Source organism: Mixophyes fleayi, chromosome 2 (genome assembly GCF_038048845.1).
Source record: "Mixophyes fleayi isolate aMixFle1 chromosome 2, aMixFle1.hap1, whole genome shotgun sequence".
Lineage (NCBI taxonomy): Eukaryota > Metazoa > Chordata > Amphibia > Anura > Limnodynastidae > Mixophyes > Mixophyes fleayi.
The window spans coordinates 133,344,576-133,357,505 of NC_134403.1; the positions used below are offsets into that span (position 1 = coordinate 133,344,576).

At 40.6% G+C, this 12,930-nt stretch overlaps 1 protein-coding gene across 1 annotated transcript in view; it reads left to right on the forward strand.

Moving 5' to 3' along the window:
- The window catches only part of MYO16 (myosin XVI), a 234,011-nt gene that overhangs the window by 29,301 nt on the left and 191,780 nt on the right, over positions 1–12,930 (forward strand). The window contains exon 5 of the mRNA XM_075200000.1: positions 2,883–3,007. Coding sequence (XP_075056101.1) covers positions 2,883–3,007 — 125 coding nt within the window. The remainder of the gene's footprint in view (positions 1–2,882; positions 3,008–12,930) is intronic.

Here is a 12,930-nt window from a genome sequence, read left to right on the forward strand (position 1 = left end):
CAGAGGAGTGAATGCTCTGATCATTTCGAACTCCTGTTTTTTTTAATCACACCTGAGGTCTTATCATGTCCGTTTAGATTGTGTAAAAAAGATCTGTTCATCCTGGGATCTGTATCGCATTTCCCTTCTCAGACTCAAATAGAATAACAAATTAATTAAAACATAGTAAATGCACCTAATATTAGCATGCAGAAATTTCCTATTAGAATTACAACAGTGCGCCTAATATCAGCATGCCGATAGTGCCTATAAAAAAATATAGGCACTATCTTAGGTTTTCCAAACAATAATAAAATACATTCCAATTTAAAACATACAAAATACCCTATCATATTAATATAAATGATGCATCAACCTTCAAAAACGTGATCACTAAATGCAAAAAAGTTATGTTATGATGTATATGGTAATATTATCAAATATGGTATAAGCAACTTTTATACCTGGTAATAATCACAAATGAATAACTAAACTTGAAAATTGCTTCTCTTCTAGGATTATTTTAAATATATACTCCGCTAACTATGATTAGATTGAACATCCCAACTTTAGGGACATAAACATTACAAAGATGCAAATATCATAATAAATTACATAATATTATTCATGTATAAAGACAATCGTATTACCTTTTTAGATTTTACTCATATAAGCCTTGTGAATACAATTGATTTTTAATCAATGATGCCAAATCTATGTGTAAGGATCTCTCATATGAATCCTAAAAATTTGTTTCGTTAACAACCAAATCTATTAGTGCTACCATAATGAAATGTATCAGTGGAAATGTCAAACGCTCTGAAACAAACCCTATATGTGATTATTAAACCACCCTGTTACAGATCAAATGTTTAAAAATACTATCTTGTTACAGACTGTTATTATCAAAGGAACCACTTCATCTCAAAATCACTATTAAGGCCCATTGGTGTTAAAGTGTTATTTCTGTTTTGTGACTGCAATCGTATCCAGAGTTTTTCTCTGATGTCACATTGGTGCGGAAAGAGAACGCGCGCAAGACAGGACATGGACCGCAGTGGCTGGTGCTGTGTGAGGGTTAAATGTCACTGTAATGCACAAGCAAAGAGATATCATGTAGACAGTGACTGGAATCAAGATAAAATTAATTGTAACAGTCCATGTTGTAGATAATGATAAAAATTGGCACCACAAATCTAGACCACTTCCCTCAATGGCATATACTGGATAAGGCAGAAAGAAGTGCCTATGGTTAATATCCTGGGGTTAGCAGTAGATGTGGTCAAGTCAGAAGCCAAAGGTCTGGTATGCCAAGTAATCAGGATAATATTAACAACTTTATTTAGAACACTAGTCCCTGTCATAATGGTTACTGCAGGCAAGGTAGCTTTGGTCAGCGCACACATGATTAAAGACATAGATGCTGGGAAAGTTACCAATGGGGAAAACAGACACTCTAAAGCTAGATACACACTACAGGTTTTTCACCCAATTACCGTGCCAATCACACGATAAACGACTGTTGAGTCTGATATTGCATTAGTGTGTACGCCTCCATGATCATGTTTTATCGTACCAAAGCACATTTGATTTTATAGCCGGACTTAAAATCTTTATAAATAATGGAATGATGTCGGGCAAATTCTGAAGTGTGTATACGCTCACGACCGGCAGTGTAGGCAGATTACAGAGTCACTATCTTTTCAGCAGATGGTTATGAGAGATGAAGAGCATAGATCTCAAGGTAAATTGTGTAAAATTGTGTAAGTGTTACGCATGAATCGGCATGCTGATTGGGACTTTCAGTCATTGTTAGAATCTATAAAAGATGTATTGGGAGAATTTTCTGTAGTATGTACCTAGATTAAGTCAGAATCAATCCAAAGATCTGGTTTTCAGGATCACATCAGAAGCAATGTAAATGCTAGACACTGATGAACAGGCAAGTTGATGATCAATGTTCCAGGTTGATAAAAGCTGAGGCGTGCCCATGCCAATGATGACAATAGCAACGAGTAAACAAAAAGGCTGGTCTGTGTGTGCAGGCGTTGTCTGGCTGCATTGACTCTACAATCCCACCACACGCTGTTTTCTCGAACCAGCGCTTCTATCTCTCTGCAATAATAATCAGACCAGTACTTTGATGACTGGATCTGTGCAATTATGTCCTCTGTGTATGTTACCAAAATACTTGCAGATCCTATTCTTTGGGCATTCAAGGAGTACATTAAAAATGTTGTGACCAGGTAGGGGAACCAGTTACCATCTTTTGGGGTGGATGGTGTTTATAGCAGCCAAGAGATTTCACTTAAGTTCAAAGGTTTCCTGCACCTGGCATCAGCTAGTTTTATTCAGTAATAAAACCCCAAAATAAACACCTTGCCATCTAACTAAACACTGGTCACTTCTGACTAACAAGCTGAGGCAAAACAAAAAGAAGTTTCAGCACAGTAACTTACAGACAGATATCAGGCTTTCTCACAGAGACTCTGCAGCCCCTGTCCCCAGGCAGTGAGAGACTTACTGAGCTAGGCTGCAGCCTTTTACTAGCACCACTCAGGTGCAACTCCTGATGACCAGCGGGATCTCTAGTAACTTGAAAGGCCCGTTTCATGGGCCTAATGGATGGAGCCCATCCTCTCTCTCCATTCATAAACCCCAGGACCCTTTTCCAGCTTTTCAACAAGCCTATATACCTTCAGCAGCTCACAGGCAATAACATTTTCTGGGGGTTTTAATACGAGTAGGATAGAAACCTAGGTGAAATATACCTGCCATCAAACACTAATCCAGTGAGTTTGTCACAGTATTTATAAATCTACTGTATAGATTTAATTAGCAATTTTAACCGGATTATTTCCACCCTTTCTTTGAAAGTCACACATACATGTTCCTCTCTGTAGGTCTTGATCTGACCTCTCTGCGACAGATAAGGACCCAGAGAGCCGCGGTGATGTTATCTGACGTGAAGCAGCTGCTAGCTGCCAAAGGAAGTGTTAATGAGAAGAATGATGATGGTGTAACTCTTGTAAGTATTTCTGTACTGTTGAAGGTTTGATTCTGAAGCTAAATATTAATCTGGCTGATTTTTAGAGACATTGCTACATATTAAGTAGCAAATGTGTGAAATAATTCAACTCCTGCTCATTATTAAACTGTGAAGAAATAAGTAAGGATGGCCTGTGTACAATGATTTAACCAAGCTGTATGGTACTATGCATGATTATACCATTACTTTCCTATTTGCAAGTGTGTTTCTACCTACAGCGTTGCTGTTCTGTCCAGGACCAGGGACAGCTGTTATTGGTATTTCAACTAACTGCCATATGTCGGATACGCATCTGTTCTTACTGTGTAAGCAGACTCTGGATAAAATATCAACAAGTTCTATTTAAAACAATGTGATAAAAAGCATGCCTCTCACATTTACTATCTGTTATATTGTATCTTCGGCTTTTCACTATAATATCATCTTCGTCAAATTAGATTCTCCATATCCTTCATTCATGAATATTGAAACACACAAATAAATCTTGCTGCACATTCAGAATGTTGGATCAGTCTGTTAATAAAACGTATAACAGACATATCCTATATAGTAAATGTCCAGTGAATAACAGAAGATGTTAAAACAGGGGTATGGTCAAGTCACCCCTAGAAGATCCCCAGCTATGGGTTAAGCAGACTGACTTAGCAGACATGTGTTGGAGCTGTTGTGTTAAAATGGCCATCAAAATACCACTTTTTTTTCCTCAGTCTTTTCCCTCACTGCATTAATCTGTATCTCTGTGTCCTGTGATCTGCATTGGTGCAATTAACAGGTTACCAATATCTGGTAAAATAAGGCAAATGACTTAGAGTATAGACATCACAGGAGTAATGTCTGCTTTTTTCTCAAAAATAGAGGTGAATGATTCTTTTTTTTGCACACATCTACAGTTGCTATTTGACACCAAAATCTCTTCATGTGAGCATGCTTTAGAGTTTGTTCATCCAGGGTGTTCATGTTGAGTTAGATGCAAATTGCGTTATTGACGTATAATATGCGTTTTACTCCTGTGCAAGCGTTCAAAGCACTAATTCCAAAACTAGAATTTTAAGTGCATATTTAGAAGTAAAAAAGCATGATCTATGCGGAAAACACAATTTGCTTCCAGCTCAACATGAACCCCCCCAATGTTCTTGTTGGTCAAAGTTCTAAGGGACCTATCTATTATTAATTCCTCCATCATGACAATATATATTCTTTTATCACTGCTTATTTCTACAATACAAAAAATCACTTATTGCCTCCATTTTTCAAAAAATATCACTAATATTTGCTGGAATAGTACCATTTAACTTATTGCTTCGCTGGTCCTGTACCCATAGTTGTACGAATGCATGCGCTGGCTTGAAGATTAAAAATGAAGAAAACACACACATAGAAAATATTATATAATATATGAATTATATATTATGTACAGTGTTTTTATTACATGTATAATAATTATTTAATTTTATATAATTTTTAAATTCTTTTGTTCTTTTGCCATCCTGTGTTACTTGTTAAATAGGCAGCCTTTATTGGCAAAGACGGAAGAAACCCCTGGCATTAACCCAATGTATAGTGCAGTGGTTCCCAAACTTTTGCAGTTCGCGGCAGCCTTAGAGTCTCCAAATTTTTTCAAGGCACCCCTCCAAAATAATTACTAAGCAGTCCTGTGTTAGAAGTAGTTAGGTCAAAAAATTGTAATAAGTATTTAGGTCACGACAGAAATACTTATTTAGTTGTATGCAAAAATGCCCCTCTGCATCCAGGCACACTGCCCTCTCTCACGCTGTCCCCCTCCTCTCCACTCTCTCACGCTGTCCCCCTCCTCTGCCCTCTCTCACGCTGTCCCCCTCCTCTGCCCTCTCTCACGCTGTCCCCCTCCTCTGCCCTCTCTCATGCTGTCCCCCTCCTCTGCCCTCTCTCACGCTGTCGTCCCTCCTCTGCCCTCTGTCCCAGGGCCCTCTTAAGAACCTCTTGGGTCCCCCGGGCACAGCAGTGCACCGGGGCCCCTATATTTACAAAAAAAAATAAAAAATGATTATATATATGGGCCCTGCAGCCCAGGGGGGCCCTCCGGAGGCAGGGGAAAAAAAAAACCCTGCAAAAAAAGAAGAAAATACTTACCGTGCTGTCAGCTGGCGATCCGGCTCCCTCCCTGGTCTCCTCCTCCATCGCGCTCCGCAATGGATGTCGGGCGGGCGTGATGACGTCACGCCCGACATGCACTGCCAGGGACGACAGTGTGAGAGAGGGCAGAGGAGGGGGACAGCATGAGAGAGGGCAGAGGAGGGGCACAGCGAGAGAGAGGGCAGAGGAGGGGGACAGCATGAGAGAGTGGAGAGGAGGGGGACAGCGTGAGAGAGGGCAGTGTGCCTGGATGCAGAGGGGCATTTTTGCATACAACTAAATAAGTATTTCTGTCGTGACCTAAATACTTATTACAATTTTTTGACCTAACTACTTCTAAAACAGGACTGCTTAGTAATTATTTTGGAGGGGTGCCTTGAAAAAATTTGCTCTGTCCCCCTCCTCTTCCCTCTGTCCCCCTCCTCTGCCCTCTGTCCCCCTGTCCCCCTCCTCTGCCCTCTGTCTCCCTGTCCTCCTCCATTGCTCTCTGTCCCCCTCCTCTGCTCTCTGTCCCGCTCCTCTGCCCTCTGTCCCCCTCCTCTGCCCTCTGTCCCCCTCCTCTGCCCTCTGTCCCCCTGTCCCCCTCCTCTTCCCTCTGTCCCCCTGTCCCCCTGTCCCCCTCCTCTGCCCTCTGTCCCCCTGTCCCCCTCCTCTGCCCTCTGTCTCCCTGTCCTCCTCCATTGCTCTCTGTCCCCCTCCTCTGCCCTCTGTCCCCCTCCTCTGCTCTCTGTCACGCTGTCCCCCTCCTCTGCTCTCTGTCCCCCTCCTCTGCCCTCTGTCCCCCTCCTCTGCCCTCTGTCCCCCTCTTCTGCTCTATGTCCTCCTCCTCTGCCACGATCCCTCTCACTCTGCCCTGCACCAGGCGCCAGCCATAGAAAAAAGAAAGAACACAGAAACTTACCAATCCGCACGGCGCCGGGACCCAGCAGCCTCCTCTCTCCCACAGCTGTTACTGACATCATTCAGTGACAGCTGCGGGAGAGAGGAGGCTGCTGGGTCCCCGCGCCACGCGGATTGGTAAGTTTCTGTGTTCTTTCTTTTTTCTAGGGCTGGCCCGCGGCACCCCAGCGACAGTGGCGCGGCACCCCTGGGAGCCGCGGCGCTCAGTTTGGGAACCGCCGGTATAGTGTAATATGATAACGCTCTTCGTCCTTTCACCTTTCGGCCTATTAAATGTCTGTATGTTTAGGGTCTCATTTAGAGTTTGACCCATTTGTGCTCTGACAGCCTTATGTAGAGTTGGATGCAATTGACACCAAAAGCTTACGCTTGGTATCGTCAAAATCTGTGAGGTGGGGAGTGTGGAGTCCCCCTCGAAATTGTTAATACCAGCACAAGGCTATGCCAACCAGAGCTTATTGAACTGTAGCAGGAAAACCCACAGCATATAGGGTCACCTTGCCATAGTGCCAACCAACCCTAGCCCAGGCAGCACAGGCCACACAAAAAATAATGCCTCCCCCATACTAGAAATAAACAGCCCTGTGTTGAAAGCACTAAGGCTATGTTGGATGTGGGTTAAGAATAAAAGTTAAAGTAAAATAAGTATTTTTCCATTGTGCATTACAGGTCCCATTATGCCGTAAGGTGTTTTGGTACGCTGATGCCTGTATAGCCAGGGCATGCTGACACTTGTAATACTGCTGGCATTCACGGCCTGCTGGTACCTGTAGTGCACCTTGGGAAACTATAAAAAAAAAGTACACACACTGAGCAAATGTTTTTTTATTCTAAATAAAGACATCCCAGACAACCCTCTTTAACCCATTTATGTCATCACCTAAATTTAAGGTAGTGGCCTGTTTCTTCAGCAATCACTCCAATGGTTAACAAAATAACAAACCATGATATTTGCCACTCAATCTGCTCATGCCACAAAAGAGTCAAAACGGGCATTTCTTTCATATTTATAAACTGGGATATTCCCATATTTTGAGGTTAGAGCTATATAAAATACAAACACCTCCACATCCATTTTTTATCGTTTTAAAACTCCAATGGCAATCTGCTTTCCTTCAATAGGACCAATGGAAATTATAAAGAAGTAATCTGAAAAGACAGCTGCAATTTGATATGACGCTCATGAATGAAGTATCGCCAGTTTTAGGGGTCAGTAAGCAAACAGCCAATCAAAAGTGCGTAGATAGTGCTGCAGGAGTTGTCATCATTGCATATCTTTACATCAGGCCTTTAATACCCGTAAACTATACACCTCCTATGAAGCATATCTGGGGATACGTCCACGTCTAGTTAGGTTACAGTCTCATAGGATGTGCCACACTTATGTGAGCATGGCCTTAGTGCACTCAACTGCGGCTTAAGGGGCCACAAACCTAAAATACACACAAATCTAGATAAGGATACATTCTGGAATGCATGTGCTGTGCAGAAATGTACACAGAAAATTCATGTGTACCCACCTCTAAATCATAACCTTAGTGAGAGAATATCTGCCCTCCTTACATAGAAAACTATGGCGGACATATTATTTAGTATACACACTTCAGTTATTTCATGTGTATTATTCAGCTCAGTAAAACAAAGGGCTAGAGTTACTAAACTGCGGGTTTGAAAAAGGGGAGATGTTACCTATAGAAACCAATCAGATTCTAGCTGTCATTTTGTAGAATGTACTAAATAAATGATAACATGGGGCCTGATTCATTAAGAATCTTAACTTGAGAAACTTCTTATTTCAGTCTCCTGGACAAAACCATGTTACAATGCAAGGGGTGCAAATTAGTATTCTGTTTTGCACATAAATTAAATACTGTCAGTTTTTTTTCATGTAGCACACAAATACTTGATAGCTTTTACTTGATAGCTTATTTGTACACTGAAATTTAAAGTTGATATTTGTGTGCTACATGAAAAAACAGTCAGTATTTAACTTATGTGCAAAGCAGAATACTAATTTGCAGGCCCTAGTATCTGATTGGTTGCTATAGGCAATATCTCCACTCTTTCAAACCCGCATTTAGTAAATCTAACCCAAAGACTTTCGTGTATATTAATATCAAATAGTGTATTTACTTTTACTTTGCTATTTTACAGAAATTGAAATGGTGTATGGTAGCATTTCGGCCCAGGAGGTTTTAATGATCAGGAGTTGTCATAAACCTCCAATCCGATGCCTTTTTTTATACCATTAAGGTGCATGTTACACAGGTTTGTGCAGATACAGTATACCCATGTAGTAGAAATATTGAAGCACACAAAAGTGGCACATAGTAAAGACCGTCCCAATGTCCCCTCACTCTCATGATCAATTTAAGGTACCAATATGGATAGACCAAACAGTAATTTAGGAGGAAAATCTAAAATATAAATGAAAAAATGGGTTGGTCCTAACATGATAGTAGGCTGGACGTGATTTTTTTTTGATTTTTTTACCATGTAATTGTCCTGCAACATTAGATGCAAACAGATTTTTGCAACGGCAGTTCCAAAAAATGAAATGTGGTTATGTATTTATGTACGTGCAAAGGTGCATCTACATTACCAGAAATGTGTTGCGGGAGGAGTGCATTTTGCGCTTTCATTATTGACCTTTACTCTCCTGTGGAAAAGACAGAAGAATAAGATACATAGCTGCAAGATTTGTATGTGCTGTTACTTTTGTACTATTGAAATTCAAAAACCAGTGTACCTGAGTTTTACTGAATCCAACAAAGCTTGGAGCTATGGGTCAAGGGGTTGATTGTTGTTTCAGTTTACGTTTTCCACTTACTCTAGAGGAGACTCACTTCTTTTAATTAACATAGTGAAATGTGAATAGTGGAAATTTTAGGGTGACTCCTATCTGTAGCACACGTATTCAGCTGGTACACTACAACCCTGGAAAATACTGCTTCAGTTTGCAGTTCCTGGGGTTCAGCGCCATCCCATTGGCCCACTGGTGCATGCCCTAACCCTTCATAGGACAATCTGCCCCTCAATGGGTCCTTTTCCTTCAGCAATTTAGCTCTTGGCTAAAAATAAAAAATCTGCCACCTCCAGTCTGAACTTAACCCTATTGGTCCCTTAAAGTAACAAAACCCCACAACCTAAACTGTACCCTTACTTCAGTTTCAACACTCTGATACTTTTCATATTTTCACACATGGATTTCAAATTAATAAGTTATAAAATGTCTGGATGAACTGACAATATTTCCTTAACCCAATCTCTCACAGCTATTTACAAGTCGCACCCGATTCACCCATTAACAGACTTGCTGCAACCCTAATAGTTATTCCCCCAAGCTCTGGCTCACTTTATTCTCTGATGTTACATGTCAGGATCCCTAACCTGAATACTGTGGAGAGTTATGGTAATTAAATGTCTTTATTGATAACATGGTTACACAGGGAGCAATAGGTGCAGTCAATGGTTAACAGCAAGTAAATAGCAAGCATAGCAGAGATTACACAGGAACCAACAGATGCAATGAATGGTTAATGGCAACTCAGTTCATTGGGGCAGCAGGTTTAAGACAGCAGGGGATGGTAGGTATAAGGATAAATGCAGGCTCCTAGACACAGTGGGAGAACTGCAGCACATTATAGCAGGTTTACCAGGTCTGGCTCTGAGGCTAGAGATTTAGGAGACTCTAGATAAACCACGGGTGACAGGATTCAGGGTTAGCCAGAAGGCACAAGGCAATTGATTATGCAGGAGTGTTAGGCAAACAGAGGGTCAGACAGGCCAGGGGTCAGAAGTCAGGAAATAAGCAGGAGCAAGGTCAAAATAAAGCTGGGATCTGGGTCATAGGAGGAGATGCAAAACGGAGGAACTAGCAGGAGTCAATTGCAGGAAGCAGGCCAGGATCAGGTCACAAGAATGCACAAGGAAACCAGCAGCAACAATGGCAATTGAACTGGCTCAGATTGCAGTGAAAGACAGTCTCTTAAAGGCTAGCCACAGGTGATTGGGATTCACATTCAACTCTGAGGAATTAACCCCTTGCAGGCAGGTTTTGCAGAAGGCAAAGCAGCATCTATGGAGAAGATGCTGCAGTGTAGCTGGAGGCAGATCATGACATTACTTTTTCCATTCTGTCCAATGCTAACAATTATCAAACACATTGGAATTAGTTATAAACTGGTCCAAGTCTGTGCTGTTACCTATTGAACTGCTATCAGCTCCACTTTTATGTTAGTCCTCTCAAGGTCCGGAGTGCAATGGTGTATTTTATGCTTTGTACTTTACTGGAGAGTAATAAACCAATTAAATTAGTTTATAGCTGGTGTAAACTGCCCCTGTTCATGGTACTGACCTACTGTAGCTTACTGAAAATGGATTCTATGGTTAAGATATAATATATACTGCACAATTGAAATACATGGATATCTCCTGAATTGTTTGTTAGTATAAAATGCTTTATTTTTCAAACAGATCTGTATAGAAAAACATAATAGATCCTGTCCAACTATTTTGCAGATTTCCATTGGAATTATGTCTTCATTTTAAGCCATTCCACTATTGCTCTTGCAACATGCTTTGAATCATGGTCCTTTTAAAATACATACTCCTTCCCTGGTTTAAGTTCTTTGACAGGACACAGCAATTTTTTGTTCATGATTTGTAGGCACCATTAATCTTCTGATCAATCATGACAAGATTGCCAGTCTTGGCTGCTAAATCATATTCCCATAACTTGATGCTATCACTACTATAATTCACCTGTGGGGATGGTGCTGCCTGGCTGCATGCAAACCTCTTAGTATTTGGGCAAAAAAATCCCACTTAAGTCAAGTCAGACCACTGCCAGCATCTTCAAGATGGTGTTTTCATCTGTGAGATACGGCTTCTCCCTTGTGACCGTCTCATAAAGACCCTTTTTTATGGAATGCATTGGAGAGTGTTGACCCATGTACAATATTTTCCATTACAACCACTGACTCCTGTAGCTTGTTCAATGTCACTGATGACCTTGCAGTCGCTTATCTGATAATGAACCTAGGTTTATTTATAATATTTTCTCCACCTGCGCCCATCTGCAATGACCTATAATAGCATGTTTCCTTATTATTGTGCTCAGTGCCTGTCTGCTGCGGCATTTGTTTCCTCTTCTCTGGTGTTTGATAACATAGGGTGACTTTCGTTTATGTCTGGTGTCCCGTGAACTGTCATAAGATCCCCATTGACACAATGCAAATCATGTGAAGTTTTGAGGGAAAATGCAACTAATTGCGTACACATTTGTTAGTTTCCTTTGCTAATAAAATATGTCAATATATTTTAGAATTTCTAATTTTTTCGGCATATTGATGCACTATATCTGTGTTTTTGTTTTAAGGTGGCATATTGGGGGATCTTGTCACCTGTGACTAAAAAATTCAACATAATGATTTTCAAGTTTTTATTACGATGTTATTTGCATTGTTCGTGGCTGTGTATAGTAAGCTGTGTTTTAAAATAATATGACTATTATGTATCAGTGGCAACTGTGAAGATATGGCAACGATCGGTATGTACAGTTTGTCATCTTTGTCTTGGGTCCCGAAGCACCAACTGCAATGCATGTCCAATCCCCATAACCGATTTATTATACACAATTCAGGAGTCCCTCTTGGAAAATCTTTGTAACCTCAGAACGTATGATACTTTGCTATTTATTGCCCCCTAGAGGGGAATAGGAAGCTGACATTGGTCCTTTCTCCGATGAACAATAGAGTGATATTGTTTATTAACTGTACCTGTAAATGTATTCAGCTTTTCACATTACATTGAATATACTGCACTTCTAAATGTTTGGTTAACATTATTAAGAATGGGGAATCACTAGTAACTATGTGAAATACCATATGGATAGTAATGACTTCAGGCATCCTATTTTCTAAACTAACTATTAGATTCTGGGCTAATGTTTTGAATATTATTAATCTGAATTCTTGTTGATTTTAGAAAACATGCATTCTAAGCAGGTTACATGATTTAACTCATAATAAAGAACAGAACACTAAATAGGCTATGCAAGAATGATTATTTTGAACCAGAAAATGTATTCCCATCTCAACTGTATTCTTCATCCACTTAAAAATTGGCCAAATACCCATAGAGGTTGCCCACAGAAAAATTACATTCTATTCCATCTGTGGAACTTTCGTATGCCCTAAGATATGTTTGGTTGTATTTTAGTATTATGTGAACCTCATGGTACAATTTAAGATATATGTTTGATTGTACGCTCCTTTGAGCAGGGCTTTCTCTCCTCCTGTCTTCACCACTGTTAACTCTGCTCGCCAGCTACCCTGCCTTCCTCCTCGAGGACCCTCTTCCCCCGTCCCCTCTCGCTCCCTTCTCTTCCCCCTGGGGGTCTCCCTCTCATCTGTGCCCTCCCTCCTAGGTGCCGTTGCTGGCTGACCTTCCCCTCTCCCCTCCCCTTTAGCTGTGCCTTGAGCTCACTGGGTTACTGTGATTATTGTTTACTGTTCTAGGCTGTCTCACCTCATATTGTAATCTCGTTTGTCCCTGTACGGCGCCGCGGACACCTAGTGGCGCCCTATAAATAAAAATTAATAATAATAATAATAATAAAAATGTTTGCATTTGTTGATATACTTGTTCTTCATTAGTTTTTTTTTGTGTTTTTGTTTGTATTGCATCACAGATGAAGTGATAAAGGCCTTGACTTGATCTAGGCTAGACTAAATATAACAAAATAATCTTTTGTGTGTTGTTTTGTATGTAGCATGTTGCAAATTGTGTTTCACATTTTGCTGTAATGTGATCTATGCTTCATAGTTTCTTATAGAATTGTATCACTCTGCTCCTCCCACCTGTTAATATTGCATTATGTTTCTTAT